The 27,957-nt window shown below is 42.7% G+C and overlaps 2 protein-coding genes and 1 long non-coding RNA gene across 15 annotated transcripts in view; 2 read left to right on the top strand and 1 right to left on the bottom strand.

The window, feature by feature from the left end:
* Positions 1 to 4,446, top strand: part of fus (fusilli) — a 36,068-nt gene extending 31,622 nt beyond the window's left edge. For 3 of the 4 annotated variants that reach the window (XM_069039297.1, XM_069039299.1, XM_069039300.1), the window contains one exon: positions 20 to 2,525. In XM_069039297.1, coding sequence (XP_068895398.1) covers positions 20 to 826 — 807 coding nt within the window. In that variant the 3' untranslated portion in view covers positions 827 to 2,525. Of the gene's footprint in view, positions 1 to 19; positions 2,526 to 2,941; positions 3,157 to 3,211 lie in introns of those variants that run through there. The other variant, XM_069039298.1, reaches the window with a different exon arrangement.
* A 325-nt stretch (positions 4,447 to 4,771) lies between these two features.
* LOC138124289 (uncharacterized) overlaps positions 4,772 to 27,957 on the top strand; it is a 176,736-nt gene continuing 153,550 nt past the window's right edge. For 2 of the 10 annotated variants that reach the window (XM_069039276.1, XM_069039283.1), the window contains exons 1-4: positions 4,776 to 8,384; positions 8,442 to 9,193; positions 10,099 to 10,418; positions 17,107 to 17,293. In XM_069039276.1, the coding sequence (XP_068895377.1) occupies positions 8,493 to 9,193; positions 10,099 to 10,418; positions 17,107 to 17,293 (1,208 nt within the window). In that variant the 5' untranslated portion in view covers positions 4,776 to 8,384; positions 8,442 to 8,492. Of the gene's footprint in view, positions 8,385 to 8,441; positions 9,194 to 10,098; positions 10,419 to 17,106; positions 17,294 to 27,957 lie in introns of all 10 variants that reach the window. The other 8 variants (XM_069039280.1, XM_069039277.1, XM_069039279.1 and 5 more) reach the window with 8 other exon arrangements.
* On the bottom strand, positions 9,247 to 10,057 carry LOC138124381 (uncharacterized). Its single transcript, XR_011157125.1, has 2 exons — positions 9,630 to 10,057; positions 9,247 to 9,576 (listed from the first exon to the last, which is right to left on the bottom strand). It is a non-coding gene; the product is annotated as an uncharacterized lncRNA (long non-coding RNA).

Genomic DNA, 27,957 nt, shown 5'->3' on the forward strand with positions numbered 1-27,957 from the left:
GGTCGGTGTGTGTTCGCAGGGTCAGCCCAGCGGCGAGGCCTTCATCCAGATGGACTCGGAGCAGTCCGCTTGCATAACCGCCCAGCAGAAGCACCACCGCTACATGATCTTCGGCAAGAAGCAGCGCTACATCGAAGTGTTCCAGTGCTCCGGCGAGGACATGAATCTCGTACTGACGGGCGGCATACCCGCCCCCGTGTCACCCGCGAAGGCCACCCCCGCGCTACTCAGTCCCGGTATGTTACCTTCAATAGCGCCTCTTCCACCTACTAATATCCCCCCGCCGCCCCCGCCGAACACCACGGTCGGTCAAATATCTCAAAACATGGTGTCGAACGTGTCGCCGCTCGGCTGGGACAATCCGGCCCTGTTCGCCCAGCAACAGGCCCAGATCATAGCCCAGCAGAACTTGATCGCGCGCCAGAACCAGGCCCAAGCCCAGAACGAAATGATCCTGATGAACCAAATAGCCCAGCACAATCTGGCCGTGCTGAACCAGAACGTCGGTCCTCTCTCGCCCAACAGCTCGATCGCGCAAAATTCCGTCCTCAAGACGCCCCAGATGGTGCCGCACTTGCTCTCGCAGCCGCCGTTCGTCATGCTGCCCCCGCGCATGGCCCCGCTCGGGCTGCCGCGCCCCCAGCTCGCCTACCCCCAGCACCACCTCATCCCCGGCGGGGCCCAGGGGGTCATACCGATGATGCCCCACGTCGCGATGAAGCGCAGCTACGGGGACGCGTTCAACGAGCAGGCGGCGCCCACCAAGAGGGCCTTCCACGCCCAGGGCACCCTCCCCGTCTACCAGCACTTCTACCCCAACATGTAACCCCCCCCCCTTTTTTTTTCTCTCGATATTATTCTCATCTCCCTCGATGTTCTCATTTTGTAAATTTGTACATACTCCCCCTCCTTTTTTTAACGCGACTAAAGTGCCTTAAAATGACAAATAACCGCCGCGAGTGCCGCTCGCGAGACATCACTCGTCCAATCGCGTCCGACGTTTCTCGTTTTCGAAAATTTGAATTTTAGTTATTCAAAACCGTCACTACTCTACACACCCCACCCCCTTGCCCCCCGCGAATATATTTTCGTAATTTCCACTAGATTTAAACGTACTAACGAAAAATTGTTTTTAGATTTAGGTGAATAACCAGATGATTTTAGAGTTTAGTTTAGTTTGCCGTCGAAAAAAAATTTCTTTTTGGAAATGGACCGATCTGGCGCTCGGTCAAAAAATGTGTGTCGAACAGCAAATCTCGTGCGACGCCGCAATAAAAACGTTGATTGGTTCAAGATTTAAGTGCCCATTGTCTGCCGCGGTCGAATTTAATGGCGTCATTGTTGGCGGACAATGGCATTGTTGAAAGTCTTGATGAGGCGTAAAAATGTGTGTACATAAATTTTGGGATATTTGATAAGCCGTCCGGTGCACTTTTGACGGTGTTGGACAATTCGCTGCAGCTATTGCAAAGACTGTGTACTATAAATACGATAACCATGTGATCCTCGAAACATTCCAGACTTTTTTATTGTTGTTATACATATCTTGTTGAGATTTAGATGCATTTTTCGAGAGGGGCGTGTTCGCCGCGAGATATTTTTTGATAACCGATCATTTTTATGTGTAAGACAGCTTTTGTCGTAACAAAAATGTGTCCGCAACTAATATTACAACAGTTGGATTGGGTTCTTTCTACTCGTTGAGATAGATCTTGGTGCGGGACGGTGTCGCCGGACCAGGAACGAACCTCCGGGCCCGGAGCCTCGTCCCTGGTCGCGCCCCACGACAGAGGGCGCTGGGATCGCGCGGAGTAGCGAGTATGAAATGAAATTGTACAAACTCACGCATACGAATTGATGATACTTATTGGGTTTTTTAATTTTATTTAGTTTATAGATTTTTTTTAATATACCTGGGACCGGAGCTGTTGATTGTGGGGCCAGCTCGCAATCAGCACCTGCGGCCGTTTTGTAGGTTAGTGTAAGCCTTGCATTTCCTGAGCTTTCGCTAGATTTTTGACGTGTCTTGGTGTGTGTGCTTTGACGTGGCTGCATTTCGCTCAGTCGGTGGTAGTGGTGGGGGCGGGACGACACCGGCGGTCAACTCAATGTTTGTTTCCCTCTGAGTCGAGTGCGGCCCGCCAGAGCGATTGGTTGAGTGGGTGAACTAACATTTCTCTACGACTTGATTCTTGGCCAGTTGACAGGCTTCATCTTTACTAACTTACACGACACGTGTCGAGTGCGCAGCATGTGCGGTACGGTACACCCGGGAATCCCAGGACATTCATGTCTAGCGAAAGTTTCGTCAAGGAAGTGAACAATATAACTCTATGATCACTTATATTTCTGTACTGTATGCAGCTCTTTTTACTTCATTACGATATGTTCTAATTATTTACACTTAATTAATAAATGTTTGTCACAATAATGCTTTGGGTTTGTTGTTAGTTTTCCTTTTGCTAAGTCGTATTGCTCATTTTTGTCACTCGCACCTTTGCTACTTGTCTCAATGTTGTCCTAACCTAACAAACATAAAATGAGCAATACTGTACCATGTGGGCTAGTTTATTGGTTATACCCGGGAATGGAGTCGTTCGTGGTGTCTGCTGCCGCCAATTGGTGGAACGGTAAAAACTCTGCTACACTGTGGTGAGTCTTTTTTACTTTTTATGCCCTTAGAATAACACACTTCTTGTCATACACAGTAGAACGTTTAAGTACCCATGGAGAAGCTTTCTTTTGTATGTGGGATGGCATTTCGTGCCATTTTGGTGACTGGATTAAGCCACATTTCACGACATTTCAGCATGGAGTTCGTTAATATTCATTTTACCATCAAATAATCACTAAAAGATTACAAAAACAAACAGAAACGAACCGACCGCCGTCCTCGTCGTCCCCCCTCTTCTCTCCTCTTGATCGATCGTTTTTTGTTTAGGTGGTAACATCATCCCGACGGCGTTCCACCCGGGCCCCAACTTCCCCGGATACGGTCCCGTGCAGATCGCCGCCGCGCCCCTCGGACCCCGCCAGTTTCTGCCGCCGCCGATATTCTACTGGCCCTACCCTAGTCCCCCCGTCTCCCCGACGAACTACTACCCGACCATGCCGCCGCCCGGCGCGCTGCCCCCGCAGCAGCCCCAGCAAGCCATGGTATGAGTCGGAGTTGCCCGACGCTTTCGCCGGCAAATTGAAACGTTCGTTGCAGATGCCTCCGGAGTGCGTGGCGCTGCCGCCCATGGCGCCGATGCCCGCCATGGACGCCCGGATCATGCTCGACGGCATCCCCAGACCAGAGCACGACAAGGCCAGACAGAATTTCGTTCCGAATCAGTATGTCGAGTTGAAGATTTGAGCGGAGCCGTACCTAACCCCGTAACTCTTAAGTATCACCGGAATAATAATCAAAGTGCTGAGATTCAGTGACACGAAGTAACTTCTAATCGCACATATCAGAATACTTGTATAGATGGAATTAATATATAGTTACTATTTAAATTAATATATTGCAGATTATAATATATTTCCTTGTTAACATAATTGATTATGTTTTTAAATTATCTTTATCTCAGTTTAGCCTAGATTTAAGTACCCCCAAAACCCTAGATGAATTGTTAGGTATTTTATTTAGCAGACTGCTTGTGAAATATTAGTGCAATTTTTTTATCGATTCATTTTAAGCTAAGACACGAGATTATTGGTTACTTTTAAGATTTTGTTAACAACAAATATTGCGTTGTCTTCCAGTTAAAGTAATCGATGTGATTGTTTTATTTGTAAGGAATAGCCTCGCTTAACTGCTTACTCTATGTGATTTATTATGTAGTAGCCTGTACTTGTAGTTACACTGCAATATCGTTATTATTAATGATTAATTATTAAAAGAAGGAATTCCTACGCAACGAAATAGTCATAACTTGTACGAGGCAAAATTGTTAGGTTAATCGTTAAGTCTAGCTAAGTTTCAGATGAAGAAAAGCTCAAAATTAGTAGGTAATGTGCAATAAACTAAGAGTTGAATAGGTTTGTTTCTCTAAAATATCTTATTAGTGATACACTTAGTCAGAGTGACTATAAAGCATAGTTGTTTGAATTTATTGTTAAATCGATTGAAACATATTATTTTATAGTATGTTATGAAGACATAGTCATAATATTATTAGATCATTTTATATAAATATATTTTTGCTTTCGGTGAGCCGCACCGAAACGTTAGTCGAGTTAGCGTACCTATCCATAATTAACTTTTAGTCCATAAGAATTTACTTAAATGACACTACGATTAGGTTTTCCAAGATCTAGATTTGTTCGAGTCAAGTGTACGACGAGTGGCTGATTTTAACGCAAGGTCTGAAGAGAAGAAGCAAAGATTGTCATTTTTTAAACTTTGCGCTGTTTTGTTTTCTTATAATATTTAAGACAATAAATATCGTTGTTACTTAACCGTCTCGCTTTACCCGAAACGCAAAAAAATCCCTTTCAAAAAAATTAAACCGATGCGACGTGTTCCCTCTAATTACATTTGCATCCGCCCTGCTGCAGGCTAATCAGGATAATGTTGAATAAAACCCAAAACGCACATAACTTATGAACGTCCCACGAGTCTCTAATTTGATTGTTCTCACACAGAGGTACGCCAAATTAGATTCGATGCAAAACCGAGAGCTGCAAAGATCAAAAAAAGTTGTGGTCGCCCTTTAACGTTTAGCCCAAATAGCCAAATACATAACCTCACTTTGGTCCGAATGTCGACTCGATCGATATTTGACATTTTGTAAATCAAAAATGGTGGTAACTTCCAAAGTAACAAATTATTTATCATCATGTTATCATAAAAGATTTTGAATATGTTCACTGATGTTTGTTTCTTCAGTCTCATCTTTCATGCTTTGTTTAAATTCGTCTACGTTGTTAACTGGAAGTGAAAGTTAAAGGTTTTGAGGTATAAAAAAGTCATAGAAAAAATGTGTGTAGGGTTCACGTAAAATAAAAGGAAGAGTTAGAATACTTTTAGGATTAGGGTAGAAAAAATAAAAAGAGTAGACAGTGATGTCAAAATTGTTGCGGTAGAAAGTTAAAAGCAGAAGGAAATTGAGAGCAATTTGCTTGTTGAAGTTCAAGGACATTTCTTCTTAAATATGTCCCGAGAGGAAGAAATATGGAGGATAGGGTGCCTCGTGCGGCCCTTAATCAGCCGTCGACAGCCCCACGTGAAACAGCGGTCTTCATAATTCATCCCCGCCCCGGAGGGCCATGTGTAACTGTCTGGTAAAAAAAGGGGCGCACCGGCCTTGACTGTGACACCTTTCGGAGATATATTCAGCAATTTCGCGGGACACTATTCTCGATTGCCAATTGCCACGTGATAATTTATTAGAAAACGGTAACCAATTAATCTCGGTAAGAGCACTCAGTTTGTCAGCGGCGCAATTAAACGGATGGCCTTCCGTGCGCTCGAACGGCCACTTTGAAGATGTTCGACGGTTATTTTTTCGCCGTCGCATAATCAAACAAATCGCGAAATCACTCCACAATCGTTTCGTAAACCGCTTTCGTGTCTAATTGCGGCGGAAAAATCGCGTGCAATTTGCGATCTCGTTCCGCTCGGCGAGTTTCTTTCGGGTTTATTAAAATGCGAGGGCAAGAGAAACCCGGAGCGGGTCGGTTTATCGGGGCAGGATTTCCACGTCGTGAGGGATTGCGAATGCAAAAGACGAGCTGATCGGGTGGGTCGCGGCGGCTCAGGTGGGCAAAGGACCCGCATCTGGCGTTCCCACGGTCTCCTCACCAACGCAAATACGCGCAGCGCGAAGCTTCCTTGGAAAATTTTTGAACCTCGTCCTCGACAAGCCTCACTCAAAATTTCAACAGCAACTCCGTTTGTTTATTGTAATCAATGAACGTCGGTCGATTTTTAGTCGTGGGGGCCCACACTGAGATCTTTTGTGTACAAATCATTTTACATGATGTTTATATTACATTATAAATGCGCAGGAAGTGAATGCGTAATCGCGACCAGACCCACCTTGATTTCATGAATTCGGTAACAATTCGACTGGAAAATTATGTTTGTAATTTTTAGCATGAATAAATTATTGTTATATGCTGGCACAGTACGCACCCGGTGGCACGGCATCCAGGCCAGATTCATTTATCTGTTTCGGGACGCTCTCCCAATCGCTTTCGCCTAGCATTCTCCCCCCTGCTCTCACTGCTTCCAGTCATATCTTCTCCGGTTTTCCTCTCTTCGTTTTTCTTTATTTCCTCTGGCATTCTACCACTTTTAGCTTTTTTTTCATCAACCATTTCCATTTTGATTTGTTATCTATTCCGTTTACTTCTCACGTGTCTTTTTTTCATCGCCATTGTCCTCTTTTCTTTCGTTCTATTTTTCCTATTCCTTGAATTTTATTGTTGCTCCTTCGTAATACCAATTCTTCTGACTGCTTCTATCCCAGTACTTGCATTGAATCTGCCCCAATATTTTTCAGGTACTCTTTTTTTCTTTTGTTTCTAACTGGTCTTCTCTTTCTTGATCTGCTACTCCTTGTATTATTAAATTATTTCTCCTTATGTCCTCTTCTACCATTTCCAGTCTTTCGTTTTGTTCTTTTATTCTTCGTTTTAGTCGTTCATTCTCTTGCTTATTAAACCCCCTTCTGAATGAGTCACCTCCGGACATAGGTTATTCCGAACATTATTACTTTATTATAACATCAGAGGAAAAAATTCACGATTTGCATGGCTCGCGCCATGAATAAAACCCACATTCATCAGCAGCGCTCTAGCATCGTCGAATCAATACCAGAAAGCACCACCACATGAAACATCTTATTATTAAACGCACGGATTTCGTAACAACCCTCTCCACCCCAGGTGTGGGCGAAATCTCGAAATCTTCCCACATTTGTTAATAAACGGTAGCGCCGCGTGCAAATTAAAAAAACGATAAGATAAGGACGTGTGTTCTGGAATCGCTTTATCAGATCGATAAGGCGTTACGTGTTAGCATTTGGCGTGTGACATTTCGCTTTATTCATTACCGGCCCTGATATTACAATTCCTGTGGGAGCGAACGGGAACGTTCTTTTTTACGGGCGATAATGGTCCGCGAATTTCGAATTTCCAAGGTTGGCAGTGTCAAATTCCGGCTACAATTTTCATAATGCCGCTATAAATACGGGAGAGGGCAGATCAATGTGGCTCCCTGGGGCGGCCGGTGACACTTCGCTCCATCAGAGTTAATGAGACGCACGCCCTAATTCGATGACGTTTCCGTTTTTGTCATTTTAAATTCGACTAATTTCATGAGCGGGACCCAGCTGGGACTTGCTCTGGGGTTGTCGCAGCTTGATCCGATCGACGCCGAGAAATGTCAAAAGTGACAGAAGCCACCTGAGCGCGAATTTTCGTGATCTCATTCTCAACGCCCTCGCCAAATCAAATAAAAAACAAACTTTTCAATCGGGGGGAAATACAAGAACAGAGGAAAGTTTAATTTTCCCGAGTCCAGGTAACCTCGATTCCCATTTCCCCGGGACAATCGTAGTTATGGGTTTCACATTTCATTTCGTGCGCCTTTATTGCAGATAACACCCATTTTTAAGTCCGCATCCGATTATTGGCCATTAAAGAAAATGTTACGAGGCGACTCCCGAAGGAACGACAATGCGGGAACCTTCATTGGACGGAAACGAATCGATTCGGGAAAATTGTAATATGCACCACAGTCTCCTTGTAATTGTGCGTTATCCTTGAACAAAGAGAAACATGTCGTTTCAGCCTGCAGCGGAAAAGCGAGGGTCCGCGTTGGAATCTCGGTGCGGCACCGGTACCAACGACATTCTAATTTCGCCGAGGAAAATTAGGGGAAATTGTGCATCGACTGAGGGAGCATCCCACCTGTTCCCTCTCGTAGTTTCTCAGTGCTACCTGTTGCCAAATTGCTGGGCGCATGCCTCGCATTTTCCGCGAACTTGAACCTCCGGAAAATTGGACTTTCCGTGAAAACTCGCGGGAGCTCGGATCGTTACTGTTGCACTTCTCGTTGACAATTTCAATTTTCTTTTCCAACTGAAGCGAAGCGTCGCGCTGGAAAACTCTAATTGAAACTTGGAAGACACATCTGTACTGTTCAATATCTGGAAAAGAGATTGTCGCTGGAAATTTCAGTTTTCGCTTGTGGAAAATGCAATTTCCCGGGTTTGCACTGTCCGACGTTAGAAAAGCTCTCCGCCTATCTGTCTGTCTCGTTCTAGATTATTGATCAAGGGTAGTGCGCCTGTCTGTGAGTTCTCCACTTGGAAGTTTCACTCCACGGATGGAATACGAAGAACATTAGTACATTGGCGACTGTCGAGCGGACAGCTGTGAAAAACCAGGTGAGTCCGACACTTCTGTTGCATGAATGGAACTCGTGGATTTTCCGACTTTTCCAGCTGGAAAATTATGTAGCATATCACGATCGAATTCCATATCAGACGTTAGACATGAAGGTGAACGGCAGCTTCTCCAGGAGCAGCTCGGCGAGGTCCTCGAGGAAATCGGCGGTCCTCCCGAAGTCCTCGTACTCGTCGCCGACCCCCGGCTCGGCGCCTCGCAGTCCGCGTCTAGGGGAGCATCACTACCACGCGGCCCCCAAGTCCCCCATTTACGCCGAGCAAAAGTCCCCCAGCTACCCCAGGAGTCCCCTTCTGGAGAGGGGCACCAAGTCGCCCAAGGTGCAGCTGTGCAGTCCGTCTCGGGCGGAGCGCATCTTCGACTTCAACCAAGGGGCTTGTCCCAAATCGCCGATTTTGCCGCCAAAGTCGCCGCGCTCTCCCAGGTCCTTCAATTACGAAGAAGTGCAGAAGGAGGCGACGGCGTCGTCGAGCGAGCAGTACAATTTCGATCTGCAGTCGCCGCCGAAGTCGAAGCTGAGCAAAGCGTTCCATCGCCAGCAGTATCAGGCCTCCAAGAGCGACTCCAGCAACTCCAAGTCTAGTCTGGAGTATCACTCCACCACGACTCACCCCACAGGGGAGTACCAGGATATTGAGTACAAGATATGTCACTCGCTGGATTCGGAGTCGACGAAGAGCGAGACTCAGACTTGCTCCAGCTACAGGTACTCCTCCAGACATTCCTCCTTCAAGGAGAAATCCAAGAAGCCAAAATGCAACATACGCACAAACCCAGGATATGACGAGAGGTACCAACAGTTTCATATTTTTTCTTAATTATTCACTTTTGCAACGACTCAAATCCAGAAAAAGACAAAATTTTTATTTCATTTTCAAAATTAAGGTTAAGATCAATTCAGATTTTTGTTAGTGAAATTTAATCTCTTACCCAACCCTGACAGTAAAATATTGTTTCTATTGATCAGTTTTGTAAATTTTCTGTGATTGATTATGCATTATTATTGGTAAAATTTAAATAATTTTGCTTGCGGCACTAATCACTGAGTTATGAGGTAGATTTATTGTCCAATTAACCGGTAAAAATAGAAATTTGAAGTGTTCTTGATTGAAAAATCCTTTCCAGGCACGTTTAAACATTTTAATACATTACGGCAGGTAGACATTGACGTCACTGGAAGAATAATTAATAAATAAATAATTTTCTGCTGTGACGTCATGACCTACTAAAATTTTAACGAGAACACCTAGCCAAATTACACTTGACAAACCTTTCATCTTTCTAGGCGATAATGCCAACCCAACAGCATTCATAATATTTTATCCCAATTTATTTCGTGGTTCGCGCACACGTTAATCATAACATAACTGTAATAAAACAATAAATCACAAAAATGTCTTAGATAATGCTCACACAATGCACTGGCGTTGAAAAAATCGAACAGAACTCATCTCGCTGTTTGTCATGCAAATGACCTTGATGCGGATGAGAATAACAGGTTAATATAAAATTCGTCAGTAGTCAGTACATATTATTCAAATAACAAAAATGCGGAATTACAATCGACTTTTACATTAAAAATTGTTTAAACTTTTTTTTTAAAATGATACGATGACAAGCGTTAAGTTTGCGGCTTAGTGCTGCCAACCCTAGATTTTGACATGACGAATTTGAAAATTTCACTCGTCGTGCCAGATACTCCTCCAGCAAGTCCATCAACGAGTCCGAACGCGCCGAAAGACCCATCCAGAGATGCCGCAAGTCCACCTCCGACCTGACCGACATGACCGACGACGCCGCCAACACCACCATGACCTCGCTCAGCCGCCCCAGCTCCCCCAGGAGGAAAGGCTCGGTGAAGGGGGGTCTGGCGTACTTGGCCTCCCGGAGAGGGTCCCGCGACTCGGTCGCCTCCAACATGTCCAACGTGTCCAACGAGGACATCGGGCCCCTCAACTTCCAGAACACCGCCAGGGGACGGCAGCGCCGCACCTCCAACTTCCTCGAGTTGCCGGGTGAGTTTCAATGGAACGCATAATGTTTACGTGTTTACGTTTCTTGGGCATCATTAATAATGTTTCCCAAGAAGTCTGGAGCCGGCGCTCGCTATTGATTGTTTTGCGAAATTAATTTCCGAATGTTCGCGGAAAAATAACCAGCGACGTATTGTTAATTGGCGGAGTTGCCGAAGAACTAAAAATTCTAGTTGAGCGCTGCGGTTCGACGAGAGCGCAATCGTGACAAGAACTTGGTCCCAAACATTTTTGCAAATTTCAAAAAATCGGTGCAAATCTTGTGGCAGCTTCAACAGAATCCTTTTTACAATTTGATTCAGAATTGCTTCAATAAAATGCGATGAAGCGTGCCTAACTGAAGATTGGTAAATGTTGCGAAAATTCGCCCCGAACGGAACACGTGACGAATTTAAACCAATCGATATTTACCACTCCGACGTTTGAATTTTTAAATGTTTCGGTCCCGGGGGATTCGTGATGATCACGTTGTTAAACCGATTTGACGTTGCTTGTACGGCAAAGACGTGAGCTTTGAATTCACAACTACCGAAGAATTTACTTGGAGATAAACCTTGAAGTAATATGCACAAGACTCGCAAGTTCCCACTCGTTGTCCCTCCGAAATGCGCAGTTCTTTTGCAAACTTTATTATCCTGCAACAGTACTATTTCCACCTGAGATATTCGCTCCAAACCAAAAAATGCAGTTCATTCCAGATTCCAGACGAAGCTTTCGCCTAATATGACTGATTGAAGCGAAGCTCTAAGTTTTCCTATTGTTGTTTAATTAGCTTTCGAGTTTGTTTGAGTGTGCCGAGTCTGGAGCTATCTCCGGTGATGAGTTTGCGTTTTTTATCTTTTTTTCTATTATTAAACAAAGTGAACTGGGAGCTGTCGTTTTGTCAAGGGAGCGATTAGGGGTTATTCGGAGTGGTGCGGTGGAAAATTAATGTTCAATTTGCGACTTGTTTAAGCTAAAGGTCGCGACTCAGTCTTGATTTTGTGTTAGTCGGAGTGCAAAAAATTTCAGCTTTGTGCTTGCAAGCAAAGCGCCTTCGTTAAATTGAAACTTCGGCGCTTTTAATATTCCGGCGAAAGCATTAGCAGTAGTACTGATTGCAACATGGTCCATTACCACTCTTGTCTAAACGGATAAAATTAGCCGTGAAATCATGAGCACTCGAGATATTTCTGTCGGAAATTTTCCGCAATCACTCCCTTCGAACGAAAGCTTTTCGATATTGCTATTGACAGAGCGGCCGTTCCACTTAGGTGCTCCTCACACTAATAAAATGATTTTATCCCAGACACACCTGTCGTTCGCCGATTAATATAATGTTTCGTTTTTCACTCGAAACGTGCCCAAGAAAATTTCGTTGCTTGCGTCCCTCGGCGCAGTTTGGACGATTTCCAATTTTCTTTTTTTTTTGTAAATTTCTCCGGAGATTTCCCGACGGGCAGCATCGAACATGTTTCACAGTTGTCACAGCGATCATAACTTTCATTATCTAATGGCCTTGAAGGCGAAATTTTTTATCGACGCCACTGCGAACAATCAAACAAAGTGGAAAAAAGTCGAACGAAGTGTTTGTTCAAAAACGAATTAATCGCCCTTTTAAATGGCAACAGGCTAATTAACCAGCTTTTTATTTTTATGTGGAGTGGATGAGAAAAATGATGGAATTTTACGGCGAGCGATTAAAAAGTTATTGTCGCTTGTGCGTCACGCCAGGGGCGTTACACATTTTTTTTTTTGGAAAATCAATTTTTCTGAAAATGTCTCTCGGTGACATTTAGTACTTCGAACTGCCACCGAGACTTGTTTGATGTAAGTTTGGAGTTTTGGTCGATGCGCCCAAATACTAGGTCCTCTTTCAGTTCTAAAAATAACTAAATTAAGTAGAATCGATGGCCCAGGCAACACCCGAAAGCCCATTCCACAAAACTAATCGATGATTTAACAAACTCGACGTTGCACCGATATCAGTTTATCGAAAAAAATGTTTGGGTGGAGCGTCGCAAACTTGAAACTTTTTTTTCGTCCCGACGGTCCGACGCTCCCATAAATCCCTTTCTTTCGGTAAATTCCTGCCGCAATAGATTCAACCGCCACAAATTGCGAAATCCTTCACCGTTCACGATAAATGTTTAACAGTTAGTGTTGATATTACAATGGTGAATTACTCGAGCAATTAAGTGCAGATACGTAAATCCATGGCGTCTGTGCCATTAATCCTTTTGTCCCGCGGAACGCAGATCCACGCTCCGTTTTGATAAGTTCGGATGCTTAATGGAGAACAATAACAACGAATGTCGGCGGGGTTCGCCACATCGATCGGCGAAAGGGAAGTTTTTGAAAGGAAATTGACTTCCTGACGGCTCAGGTGATATATAGGGTGGCTTCAGCGATTCGACGAAGTGACAGGGCCAAGTGGATCGTTATTTGTTGACCAGAACGAAGCCTCCCTCGCAATGCCAGAACTGAAAAATATGTTTTTGGCACCGCCATTAAAACAGAACTTGTTTTTTAATCAATATCGTGCGTCTAAAGGGAACAATTTTTCACAGTGTCAAACAGAAAACTGTATTTTACTGTTCGAGGAATTTTATTTCGCTCTTTAATGCACTTGCACTCGGCCACGTTTCGAGTAATTTATTAGAAAAATAAAGAAAACACAAAATGAATATAAATTTTCGTTCACGATTGCGCTCGTGCGTGTAAATTTCCCACTTGTAAAAAAAGCAGTGGTCGATGGACATCCTGCACAAATAACTGTTACGGTGTGACTCTTTGGGCAAAATTGTTAGATTACGTCCGTCAACTGAGAGGGAAATGACGACAAATAAAAAATTTCACAGTCGACGGACAAGAATTTTCCTTCCCTTTCCGCTCGACTTGACTCTATTTTTTCCGAGTACACTTGATAGATCTGTCAGGGTTGAAATCTGAATGCGGCCACCCCGACTCGCAACCCCCGACCGGTCGCGTCACGAAGATTAATGCGACTTTCTTTCCAGATTTAATTAACAATGATAACAGCGGAGCGATATTGTGCTCGGAACACAATAGTTCACCGTCCGCACTTTCCGCTTTTTGTGCAAACCCTCCGAGGTCGATTCGACATCCACAAACGAACGGTCGCACCTGTTGTCGCGCATTTTTAATTAAAACTCCGAATGGATTTATCTCAGTTTGAAATTAGTTTTTCTTGGCGTTCCGCCTAATCCGGATCTGATTGGCGGCCACCTTGCTCGAGAGTAGGGCGCTCTATCTGCGGGTTTATCTTTTAATTTCGATCAAATAGGTGCATAAAGTCTATTATTGTTACTTTTATTGGCGTTATCGTCCCGTTTCATGGCTTGGGACGAGATTGAATTGGTCGCCTGTGGAGATTAGGCAACCAAGAATACACGATTTAATTGCGGCAGGAATTTTCTGATTGATTGTGCGAGGTAGGTGCGTGATTTGGAGTTGGTGCGGTCCTGTATCCTTTCACGGTCCGTCGTGGAACCTTTAAGACACAAACAGAGTGTATCTCGTGCATTCCTTTGAAGCATTCGCTACAATTTCCCTCCTTCTAATCTAATAATTCATGTCTTTGTAGCCCGGGGGATTAAACCAAACTGTAATTAAGTAAAATTAATACAGAGCGAAAGAGAAAGACGGCGACGTTTCGTCGAACCGTTCGCTCCTCATTAACCAGTCTTTGGGGCGACGCCGCCGTCGGATTCTTACTTTCCGTCGAATTAAAAAGGCACGACGACAAACAAGAGGAACGAGCGCGGCGGCGTTTTATTTATTTATTTTTAACGGAGGCGGAAATTTAGCCCCGACGATAAAAATTTATGGGTCCAGTGGTTAGATACTCATAACATCCTCCAGAAGTTAATATTTTATCGCCCGGCAACTTTACCTTTAGAACTCCGTCCACGTGAAAATCAATACCGGGCCCTCGCAAGGTACAATGCGAAGCGGCATAACGCAATACGAAACCGTTCAGATGCAGTTCCAGCGAAAAGTCAAGGACTCGACAGGATCCTTGTTTCTCTTCGAAACGAGCAAAGTCAATAAAGTGTTGAAAATCTCCCAAGAGCTCGACGCGAAACAGTCTTGTTCGTGCTTTCGGGGGTGGCGCGCCCGGGGTGGCTCAACAGGTCTCTTTTAAAACATTCATTTCCATTAGCGGAGGTGGAAGAGGGGTAGTTTCTTCGCGGGATCGGTCCCACCCTGGCGTAATGGCCGCGAGATTAACACCTCCATTGTTATCATTTTTATCGGCGGGGGATGCCTCCAGAAGGGGCGCAGGTTATTGCCGCCGAGACGACGCAAATTTGGCGAAGACAATGGAATGCCGCTTCTTTGTCCTCCGGTGACCTGACATCTGTCATCGGAGAATGACGGTGGCGGCACGTTGCGGTTCCTGCTGTCGAATGGAAGCGATGCCGTCTGGTGGCGGCGATAAAATTAGCCATTCAGACGGTAAACATGAAATTAGCCGCGTCGAAACGATTAAATGCGAACCGCTCGTAAGCTGCGACCGTTGAAATTAATTAAAACCAGAAACGGATCCTCTTGGGCGTGAACGAAAGTAGCAACAATTAATAGTTGGAGCGCCCTGTGACAATTCCACCTAGCACGGTGAATTAGGGACAATCACGGTACATTTCGAGTGGAAGAATACGTCGAAATTTTAATTACGGCCTCCCTCTCGATTGCTTAATTGCGTTACTTCGTGTTTTGCAGGGGGGGATCTTGGTGTTTTCCGCGGAAAGGTCGCGAGCAGGCGGGAAAATTTCATTTGCATGGCGCGGAAAATGGAGTGCAATTTTCCGTGGGCGCTGTTCGCTTTACATAAAACTCGTTCCGAGGGGTGTTTATTTTATTTGGGATTTTTTTCCAAAGGGAAGGAATCAGACGCCTGTCAGACCACAATGGTAACCCATTTTTCAGTTTCAAAATAGTTTTACCGAAAGGTAGAAAGCATGATGGAACGCAGCACAGATTAAAATTCTACAGATGTGCAAGTGAATGCACATTTTTAATGGTGTTGTTGCAAGCAAATTCAGAGGGCGCTGCACGAAGCGCGAAATTCAAACGTGTGTCATTTTTAAAATGTTGATAATTTATATGTTTGGCCAAAATTTCTGCTCAACGTGGTGTAACGGAAAACAATAGATTTTTTGTAATATTAAGCTCAAACAATGGTTTGGCGTAATGTAGCTTATTTATTATTAAAATGAATTCTTAAAAATAAGAGAATAAACAAGTAAAGAGGATTAAAAAAAATCTATTGTCAAGTAGTGTGGTATTTTCGTTAGTTTCTATTGTGAAGGTATAGGAGTAGCTTCAGTTGATGAAACATAGATTAGACATCATTTTCTCAGGGAACAAGTGGTGGAACAATTGCCTTTTGTGCTCGGCTGTTTTCAAGCCTCGGCTGCGCCTCAGCGAGAAAACCCAAACTCGGACAAAAAAGATGCACTTTTTGGCCTTGATACACAAATAACTATTTTTTATTATTTGCTACTGTAACACCGACATTTTTTAATTTTCTGGAAAGAAATTTTTTACGCTCGTAAGAGACAACTTGGTTTTGTTGGAACAGTCGTAGCGACATCTGGATTTGCCTGACGAATCTCAAGCGGAATTAGTTGTACAGGACCACACTGTATATTTGTCGATTGAGCGAAGCGAGTAGTACTGAAATTAATAATAGAACAGGTAGCAATTCCTGAAAAGCTGAAACTTGAGGAAACCGTGTTCCTGTCAGTCTTGCAGTCACAGCGACGCTTTGAAGTAGATCCACTCGCAAAAACATTTTGACTCTTTGACGGATTAGGTAATTAATTTTAGAGTTAATGGAAGTCGCGGGACAGGTAACTGGTAGCGACTGTTGTTTACCGAAAATAGGACAACGGTGAAATTTCGCTGGGCTGTTCGAAACCGAATAGTCCATTAGTCGATTGATTGATTTTTCGTTTGCGGAGACAAAGAGAGAAATGGCGTGCGAATGGTCACTGTTCTAATTCACTCGTTTTATTATTCGGGGAATAATTAAAAATGTCAGGTTTTCGTAGGGAACAATTTTTCAACGTTACATTTAGTGGGACAACTGTGCGAGAATAAATCATTGTGAGCGTCAAGATAATGTGAATTATTGAGTGGTTTTCGCATTTAAAAAATTGTCCGAGCAGAACGAGAGCGTCGAGCCTTTGTGCAGACACCTCCGCGTTTTAACACCCTCCAGATATTCGCCACGCAAAAACTGCAATTAACAATTCCGGTCGTGTTTTAAGCAGATTTGAGCACCTCCGACAACAAGAAAAAATGTCCTGGTCTTATAACGCTTTAATAGATACAGTTCCGGACGGAATCGGATATTTAATTTTTCCCTTTTCCATTTCGTATTCTGTCCGCGAGGTAGAGTTCCGGTTGGACGCCGCCCCCTCGACGAACCCTTCAAAGAAATTTAATTTGGCAAACTTTCCAATTCGAAAATTAAAAATTTACATTAAAATTGAAGCGGACCGGTTCGGGATCGGCGACGATCCTCTCGTTTCCCGGCCGACGCGGGAGGAGTCCAAGGAAATGACGTTCACGTCCGGCGTGAGGGATCTGCTCTGCCTCCAAACGGAAAAACTTTGTTCTCGCTGGCGGAGGCATCTCTCTGAATATTTCAATTATTCAGTTCCAGACCACATACGGCCCAGGGTGTGCTCGCTCCCGGAAAAGGCTTACAACCCGAGGCTCAGCGATGATCTCTACAGGCTGCGGACGTTCAGCATAACGAACAAAGGGGGCGTCGTCAACTGCGGCGATTCGATCATCAACAGGAGGTCCAGGTCCAACACCAGCGTCAACTCCACGGCCAGCAAGTAAGTCAGCGATTTTGTGACCGGTTGGGACGATCGATGTTGGTGTCGTTTCCGGCTGAACCGAGACGAAATAATTTCATTCTATTAATTCGATTGATCCTTTGGCAAGCGCCCTCCTTCGATGCGGGAAGACGTATTCGGCACATTCGCGCAAATGAAGCACTCGCTCCTTCGTCGCTCGTGCCTCAAATAATGCACTCATTTCGTAAATAACTATTATCGACCGCGGGCTCTCGAACGGGTCCGGACTGATAAAATTTAATTAATGAGAAGGGGATGTTTGCATTTTGTGTGTTTGTGCACCTGGACTGGGACGGGAAAATCGGAATTTACGAGGGTGGAATTTTGCATGATCCGAATGTTTGCTTTAAGGGGTCGACCACGGGATGTTTGTGCTTTCGGGCACTGATTTTTAATCGTTTTCCACCGATTAGCTCTCTATTAAGTGGTGGCGATGTGTATGGGATGCTGCGGGTCGAAATCTGGAAAAAAAAATCGGGTTGCGCGCCCACCCAAAACCTCCCGGAAACTCTCAGGGAAGTTAGGTGCACCGGTTTTCACCCTCTAACTTTGCGCAGCTTAACTTGATTATCTTCGAGTACTTAGGACTCGCTTTCTATAGTTTAGCATTCACCACACGTTCCACTTTCCTCATGTTTTTTTCAGTGTAAATTGGGTGCATTTACGTGGAGTTCTTTGATAACTTTGCAATACCTTTCAAAGATTTGATTCGGTTTTATCCAGTCGTAGCAATGAATTTTTGAAATTTTGCTAGCTCCAAAAGACACCAAACATTTTGGGAGTTGTTATTTAATTTCCAATATACAGGCTGTCCTCGAAATGCGTGTCAAAAAAAATTGGTAGTTGGTGACGATGAATAGAAGTTAAATACAAAATTTTTTTCTAGTAAAAGTCTTTTTCTTTTTGAGATATAAAGCATTGAAAATTTGCTGTAAATTTCCAGTACGCTACTGAGTTGATGTAATTGAGAAAAAAGAAAAATTAATTACTGGAAATTTCGAGCAAATTTTCAATGCTTTATATCTCAAAAACCAAAAGACTAGATTTTTTTTTTTGTATTTAACATCTATTCGTCGTCGTCGGCGTTTCACATGGCCCCCTTCGCACCCCTTGCAGCTGCGACGCTGCATCCATCCTCTTGCTTCCCCCACATCAAACACCTAATTAATCCGGAGCTCAACGCACCAGCAAAAAAACGCCGCAAGTGTTGCCAACATATCAGCTCCATTTAATAATTGCAAGAAGTATATCGATGGTAATTAAATTCCGTCAGCTGTCGTCGTGAGGAGCGTTGCCGTGACGTTCGAGCGTCGCTTGTTCTCGTGGCGCTTTTTCAAACCAATAAAATTACTCGACGAAGAAGATTAATCGTGCGATCGTCGAAGGCGAAAAACGGGAGCGACACCTACATTACACCGGGTTAATTGGAGAAGTTGGTTCGGTACAGTCGAGTATATAGCCTTGTCAATTTTTGCTTAATTACCCCGTTAGGGTTGAATTATTAATTAAAAGGACCCGACAAGGGTCCGACCGTAATAACCCCACGCGAAAGAAGATTATTTACGATAAACACCGGCCCGGACTTAATTTGATGGGGTCCCCGTAATTCAGCACACCGGAACGTCGGAGGACTTGTCGGCGCCGGAGTTTGAGAGACCCCGGAACAAACGACTCCGGGAGGAAATAAAGAAACGAACAAGCGAACGAATTAATTCCCTAATCTCGGGATTCGAACGATATTTATCGCGAGAGGAGGGCATTTTACTTTGTAATGAAACAAAGAGGGCGCAGTGACGGCGGCGGGGTCTTGCTCGAATGGCGCGGATATTAAGGGTCAGCGCCGCCGCGGGGTTTAATTCAAACATGAATTAATCATACGTTCGGTGCGGTTTCCGCCCGGCCAGATAAGCCCCCATTATAATAAACATTTTCTCGGGGTGGAAGTGCAGTCGGCGATAAAAACGCCGTTCGTTTACCTTTCCGAGGTGCGATTTTTTGCACGTCTCGGCCTAACGTCGGCCCATTTGTCGCGCTTTTCAAAATCGCTCCGGTGATTTATCTCCGCAGGTGCTCGCATCCGGGCCGCACAGAGCAGACTTCAATTAATTAAGAAGCCCTCCGAAAGTTTTATTTACTTGCGGGATTCCAAGTCTTGTCCTTTCGCTGATTACCTCCGCGAAAAAATTTCCGGCGCGCTAATTAATCGCCTGCGATTGTCCCTCCCCGAACCTGCGAATCGAAGGTGGAGATATCGGAGATCCTCCGTTGCACCCGCCGGCCTCGGGGCGGCACCGGAGGGTCGTTCATTAATTATTGGCGAAGGTGTTTTATTTTCGCGGCCCCAGAACCGTTATATCGTCGATAAGAATCGATCCTCGTCGGATCGATCACCCGTGAACTTTCCAGGGAGCCGTCCGAAGCTGGCGTACTTAATTTTTCAGTTTTTCGGGATGATCCTCTGGAAGCGGCGCCGGTGCAAAAACGCGTCGACTCCTCGAAAAAAATTCCTCTTCGCGCCGCGTTTTTTCCCCATTTCGCATTAATTCGTCATCGGGTGGTGTTCGACGGTCGGCACGGGAAAAAATCCGTCCTCGCGACCAATTACCTTCGAAAATAACCAATCTACATCATCCCTGTTGCACGGCGCGTCGCGAGTAAATTCCCATTGTTCGACGAACAATGGCTCTTCCTGAATTAAACCGGTTCTTGGGAAATGGCCGAGATTTCCTCGGCGTCGAAACAAAAGCCTCGAAAATTATTGAAAACACGATTCATCGATTGGCGACGTGGGCTGCCGTTTAAATTATGAAGGTCCTGGGGAGATTAACGGGGATTTATCATTTTTCCCCGTCTTGTTGCCGCGCAAGGGGATTAATAGAGCTTCCCTTGACGAGGACGGGATGCTGACTGGTCTATCTCTTTATGTGCAAAAAATCGACGAGCTTTCACGTCGAAGCTCGCAAAGCGCGCAAGCCCACGTGATCGCAGGGTCATTAACATAAAAGCGAAATTGTCGTGATCGTTTGGTGATTTGCCCCGGGAAGAATTGAGGGGGAAGGTGAAAACTGAATTGCTCCCCCTGAGCTTAATTATGACAAGCCGATCGAACTCGCCATCAAATTCATATCAATTAAGTTTTCAACTTTGCGAACAAAAGCCTCGTTAAATCGGCTCGCGACGGCCGTTTTCTTTGCCTCTTTTTGCCAAAACACAATTTTAATCTCCGCTAATCGGCAAGACAATCCTCCGGATTTTTGGACCGATGCTAGTCTAAAAGCAGGTCGGCAGCGAGCGCTCCTTTGTTGGGGGTTTAATCCGGGACTAATTAATTTTGGCAGCTGAAAAAAAATCGAGTCCCGACAGACTCTTGTCAAGAATCGTGCCGTTATTGATTAAAAGATATCGGCAGCATTTGATCGGTACGTGACCGGTGCAACAGATGCTCCCTGCTATCATTCTGCAATGAATACAGGAATGATCTCTTGATCGGATTGATGTTCAAGGATTTTTGGTTTAATTTCAAAAGCGAAATGCATCAAATGTGACAGATTTAATCGCGCATGCCGTTGAAAATCTTTTCATCCGTAAATTTCCAAAAAGAAGGGTTTTAGGTAAAAAACGTAGGAGTTTAATAATAATACATTGAAAGCACTAATTAGCGCTGTTTTTTTTTTTATTTACATTGGCAGCTTTGTTTGGAGAAAATTAACAAGATATCAGAAAAAATATAACGCTCTCAAGAATTTCTTTATAATAATTTTTTGACTTAAAAAGCCAAGAAGATAGATTTTGATGATATGTAACACATTTTTTGTATTAAGGTTTTTCATTTGTTTTTTTATAAAAAATAAAGAAAAAGAAAACCAGTATATCAGGACTAAAAAATCTATTAATAAAAAGAAAATAGTAATTTTAGATAACTAGTACAGTCATGTTGCAACCTTACAAAAGTTGACCCAGATTTATTTGAACACGACTGTACATGTTAGAATTCTTCAAAATTTAGGAAAAATTAATTTAGTACAATTAGAATCCTACGTTTTTCGTTGTTAAAAATTGAAAGTTATTGGAAATAATTTCTAAATGGTATTAAACATTTCTTTGTCTAATCTAGATTCTGTGTGAATTTTTAAAGAATATGTAGAACTGACGAATCTGCAAATCGCGCAAAATTGAAGTATTTCACGGCGAGGTTTTGAATGTCTCTCACGTTTAAACCACAGTACATAGCTACAATTTGTTTCAACAATTACGAAATTATTTCTTCCTATGCAAATGCATAATAGAGTCTAATCAGTCGATTTATGAAGGTCAAAAAAGCCCAGAAATGTATTTTCTTTTGTATTTTTAGAATTAATGTAAGCAAGATTTTAATTTGATTGGACTAAACATCTGGTGTTCATTTAAATGTATCATCAAAGTAGGCGTTGAAAAGTCGATTGTGAACGCACCACGGATTACAGATCACGGATCAGCTGTTTAAATTTAACCTCACTTTTTGCGTTGTTTGTGTTTTTACTCTACTGACGAGTGGTGCGTTCACAATCGACTCTTCAACGGCAACTTGAGAATAAATGAACACCCGATACAAACTGTCAATTACTGGAAATATAGTCTATTTAAAGAAAAGAAACAAAGAAATCAACAAGCTCGTTACCAAGAATGTAACAAATGGTACAAATAACAATGAAAAAACACCCTCAGTCGATTGAACAGAGTGTGAACGAGTGTATTTTCAGATAAAATTGATTAAAAAATCCCCATCGCACTGATATTTCAGAGTTGGAGTTAAATTTTTTTCGGACCCCGCCGATTAAGTAAAAATTTCAAATTGGATTGTTTCCTTTCCTTGCGGCAAATCCGAAAGGAACCCGTTTCAGTTTTGCGCCTTGTCGACACCTTTCCCAATTTCCATTTTCTTCTTAGCCGCTCCAGACGCTTGTCCGCGGCTAACCCAATATCGAAGTTAAATGTGCAGAAAATTGAATTTCCATCGGATAGCTTTGAGGGACGGAACTTTTCACAATGATTTTCATTTGAAACAGGCTCGTCTAACAACCGCCAAGCAACGCCAACATTCGCTGATCGATACGGCCTTTGTGTCTCGTCCTGTAAATATTGGAAATATGAGTTAAATTGTTTATCTATCGGCGACCTTGACGGACAATAATAATTCATTCGGAAGTGGTGTTTGCTCCGATAAAGTTCTCCATTTAATTTATTATTTATCGAAAGTTCGGGACAAAGCCGCGAGGAGACTCTCCCCAACTTGTTCCCTAATTCACTCAACGCGTTCCGACGAAATCCCATCGTCGGGAAATAAATTTAAAGTTTCAACTAAGCAATTCGAGCTTATTAGATTGTTGTTTTTGGCAAACGAATCCCCTCAAAAATGCAAGGACGATCCAGAAGACGCATAAAATTCAATTTCGCGTTCTTCGAGGGGAACGTAATTTTATTAAAAACATCTTCATTCGAATTCGTCCGCGGCGAATTGAATTTTGATTGTCTCTTCATCCGGGCGCGCAATTAAAAGTCTTCCACGTCGGGAATATGAATTTGATTTGGGCACGATCGTCGAACCTCGATCGATACACTTCCGGTGCATCCCGTATGCATCGGAAGCCGTTCCGGTGTCACTTTTGTTTATGCTCCGGGACGAAGCACGAGCGGAGAAGTTTTATACTTACAGCGAGCTCCGGGAGTAATTGGCGATTTCAGGAGATAATAGCGAGGGAGAAAATTGGAGCTTCAATAAAGTCCAATTATCGTTATTATACCGAAGGAATCGGCTTTCCGGCCACTCTTTTCTTCTTTCCCAATTCATTTTCCTATCGGCCGTGTTTATTTTTCCCCTCTAAAAGGCATTGTCCCCCATGTTTACATCGTCTATTTCGGGTTAGCGTATCGATTCGGAGCTTTCTCTTTCGGTGCCTCGAGACACTGCTGATCTTTATCGGACGTTTGTGTCGCTGTATCTTGATAAATTAAATTAAATGGGTGTCGGCGTGTCTTGCCTCCTGATGGTACAATCGAGACGTCAGAAAGATGGGAGTCGCAGGCCGAGGAAACGGTTTTATTGGATTATCAAACGGTGAACTCGGTTTCTTTCCCATTTTTGTTCGTCCCCGTCCGTGATTTCGCGGATTAAAACGTCGCAGACGTCTGAAAGAGTTCCAGCTTGTAAAACTCAACAGAAATAACTGCAAAAACATCTTGTTGCATTCTTCGCATCATCTTTCCCCCGCCGAAAAGAGCGGTGATGATCATCGATCGGCCGGGGGAATTCCCCGCCGGTTTTAATCAAACGTCACCATTCAGGAACAACAGGAATTGCGTCGTCCGTCTTGGACGAAAAAAAATTTCCAACCGAGACATCCGAAATTCATCATGAATATTTTATTACGGCCGTGTGGGAAAGCTCGCGGTGTGGTTTTTGTCGGCGTATGGATTTTATGCAAATCCGTAGATCCCGTCCGGCCAGTAATTGAGGCGTCAGCGCTTTTGATGGATTATGTGTGTGAGCCGAAAATTTCGAGATTTTCCTCCTCGAGTCTTCGCGGAAAATCTCCCAATGTTTGATTTGGAGAGCCGCCGAGCCCGCCGACTAATTAGATTAGGGACTGCGATCGATCCGATTTGAATTATTTATCAGATATTTGTGCTAAACACCAGTTGCTCGACCGAGCAAATGGAGGAATATCGATCCGGGCTTGAAAATTCTAAAGTTCAACGGCCCAAAATGGTGATGGCCCAGACGCGCGGATTTGCAAACAGAAATGTGGCCTCGAGTAATTTTTTACAGTAAAACAAGCAAAAAGTTTGCGGAGCGTTTTTGGGTATTTATTTATACGAAAACAAGTGGAAAGTGGAGGCTTGCAAAAGTGCAAGTGCAATCAACGTCTCTACTTCTTGCGCGAAGAATATCCACCAATCGCTTCGACCGTAAACGTAGATGTAAAAGGCGAACAAACGAGGGGTGTTAACTGGAATAATCGATGTTCATACGTGACACGTTTCCTAAAATCTTCGACTACAGTTCCGGGGTGTTCAGACAAAGCGAATTGTCTCGAATTATTTTTTTCCGACTCCTACGCGTCACACATGAAAGGGAAAGTTTTGCGATTCGGTTTCACATCGGGAATAATACGACGTTTTTATTGAAAACACAAAATTGAGTTAAAACGTTTGCAAAACCAGGCAAAAGATCAAATTTTCGTTTGGCAAAAATGGTGGATGCGCCGGGATGGACATTAATAACGGACAATAATGTGAGTGATCGTCGTAAAACTCTTGCCATTCAGTGGCACGGTTTGTTAATTAGTAGTTTACAGATGAATAAAATGAATAATGAGATCAATAAATTTCAACAATAAACAATGCTAAACTGGTGCGTAAATATGGAAATTGTGGTGTTCGTTGGACAACAGAAATAAAACAGTTTATTCCAATTTTCATGACAAGGCAAATGTATGTGTTTTTGATGTGCCGGAACAAACATTGCGAGTGCAAAAATAATAAAAATGTTGGATTGATCATCGTGAAAGCTTTTCTAGTAGCCCAGGTAATTAGTGATTCAGGGTTAGTGAAATGAATGATGAAAGGGTTGAATTTGAACGGAAACTGTTTGAAATCTGAGTAAAAATTGGTGGAAAATAAAGTGGCAATAAAAATTAATTTGATTGATTAATTGATTGATTTGATACTGAGAGAAAATATGTTTTTCAATATTTGCAGTTAAATTAAGAGAATTGCAAGTTTATCTATAAAGCGGTTACCGAGAAGAATCTGATTAACTCAGGTGAACAAATAAAAAAAGGAAAAAGAAATATTCTTGCTAATCAACCGGCTACGCATGATGAAATTAAAGTGTGAAATTAGTTTATGGTTGTGCAGACAATTTATGAGGTATGTTTGTTTAAAACATATGTGGTAATAAATGATGGATGCGGCAGGATAAACATTGTGTCGATAAAAATAATAAAAACATCGGATTGATCGTCGGAAAAGTTTTGTTCGTAGCCCATTGATTAGTTAACTAATTAATGATGTGTTGTTAGATGAAACTAATGATGAAAGGATTGGATTTACAAAAACTATTTCAAACCCGGGTCGAAGTTTATGGAATATAAAGTTGAAATAAAAATAATAAGGAACAAAGAGGTTCTGGTTTTATATGTTTTAACGATTGGTTAAGAAATCACGAAACTGGTTCTCAAATGTGAAAATATGTAGATTAGTTAGGGAGTTAAAAGAAACGGAAATGGTGAAATAAATTGAGCATGGCGGAAGATTCAAAGATAACATTGAAAGAAAATGTATTTTCTAATAGTGAGAATAAAAGAATTGTGATTTCATTAAAGGGAAGGTTAAGGAAAGGAAAAGAATCTAATTTTAAATTTCAAAAGAAAGGAGAACAGGAGAAAAACGACAAAAATATACCGTGCGATCAACAAGATAAGGACGGAATTTTCGTATCTTTGCTAACTCAGCAAACAACTGTCACTATTAATACAAGGTTAACGTAAAAATGGTTTTTACTTCAGAATATAAAAGATTCATCATTGAATCTTACTTTCGTTCAATGGACTACAGCGCTGTTGCCTGTTTGGATGAGTTTCGGCAAAATTTTCCAAATATAAATTGAAACAGGTGTATGGAACCAAAAACACTTCTATGCTTTCCAGAGCATCTGAACGTCTGAATCTCAAGAAGATTTGGAGATACGTCCAAAATCTCCAAGGCTTCAACAATTGCTGATCGCACGGTAGAACCGTGTTGTTATCAGCAAAGAGTATTAGAGAGCAAAAATTATAAACCTAATTTGGAAATAAAGGAACATAGACAGAGCTTTAGAAAATGTTTATGGGAAGAAATATTCGAAATAGTAGTTAAGAAAGAGAAACAGTAAGAGGGAGAAAGGCAAAGCTTTCGTTCACGCATTCACGATTGCGACGATGCAATCCCCAGCTCCGCTTCGTGGACGAACATGCAATTCGCGTGAACGAAAGCGGCCTTACTCTCGAGTGCTGTATTTGGTATTGTTCGATACCTCCTTAGAAATTGAGTCTGTAATTTTGTATTCAAAATTTTAAATTAAAATAAATCACATTTTTTGCATATCGTAATGAAAGTGGCACTTTTTTACACGCAAAATCGTAGTGAAAGGAGCAATTTTTTACATGAAAAATCGTAGTGAAAGTAGTACTTTTTTACATCATTTTATTCCATCTCCTTGGAGATGATTGCCAAAGCATACCTATTTTTTTTTAATTTTTCGTAAATCCTTTTAGACCAAATTTCTTAACTTACATCGATTTGCAAAAAAATAGTGTGTACAACACGTTATGAAAGTCTCTCTTTTTTTCACTTATTTGCTTGATTAACTCGGGCTACGCCCTCTTTAATCAATCTGCAAATTCGTGAAAAAAAAGTATGACTTTCATAACTAGATGTACAAATAACTATTTTGGACGGATCTGTTGCTATGGAAAAAAATAAAATACAAAATAAACAAAATTCTGTAATGTCAATAAAGTGGTTGTGTACGCATGGAAATCGTGAAAATGGATGATGAAGTATATATTCCTAATGATGTCCTGGAAGAGGCAAGTGCCCCGAGTTACCAAATGTTGCCTAAAAAATCAAACTTTCGTTATCAGAAAAAACTGGAAAAATTTACGAGTGAATGAAAAGCAGTGAGCGAAAGTGAAGTGAACGAAAGAGAAACCTCACCCACTGGTAACTATGGAGTATGGATACAGATTCAGTTTCTAGGGAGGTATCTAACAAAATATTGTTTCCAACAGACTCGAAACAGCAATACATATTTCCACGTTAGAGGCGAAAAAGTTTGGAATTTAGTTTTTCACTCATCGCATCAAATTAATTCGTGAATTTGATTCACATTTTATTGTTTTAAATTTGCAGCAACAATATAATTCATGCGGAAAGTGTATCTCTGCGGTGCGGTGAAATGGTGGATGCGCCTCTGCAAATATTTATATTTAGAGTTAAACGGATCGGACATAATGTGAGCGTTTGCCGTAATCTGACTGTAAATGAAAAAAAAAAGGGCGAGCGAGTTACCTTGTTCCCGACCGCCCTCTAATAAATTCCCATGTATACAACCCCATTTAATTGTTCCGCGCTTAGTAATTGCCGGCGGCGATTTACATAACTGTGCTTCATTTCGGCATCGTAATAAATAAAAAAACCCACACAACGTTCCGGCTTTTTCCCTCCCAAATCCGGATAAACGAAGCTGGTGCTGTTGAATTATCCTCATTACACTTCCGGTACGAGTGCGACAACGGCCGGCGTCAAAAGTGACAGACTTTGATTCCGAAATTACAAGGCTTATGCAGCGTAATTTATTGCAGTTGACAGTTTCCGTAATCGCGAGCAATTAATTATCTCTTGCACCACAATGGCGCACCCCGAAGACGTCAGCGGGGTCGTCTTCAGACATTAACGAGTCGACTTTTTACCCAGCAAAATTGGAAGTTGCGCATAAATCAAGTTAATTATGGCGCTCCAACTTCGCCATTATGTTCTGATGGTCTAAGAAGTAAATAATTAGTGGGGAGGGTTCAAACGGGATTTGCTCGGGTGAAGTTTCTCTCTTACGACAACTTGGAATC

This window comes from Tenebrio molitor, chromosome 2, assembly GCF_963966145.1.
Source record: "Tenebrio molitor chromosome 2, icTenMoli1.1, whole genome shotgun sequence".
NCBI lineage: Eukaryota > Metazoa > Arthropoda > Insecta > Coleoptera > Tenebrionidae > Tenebrio > Tenebrio molitor.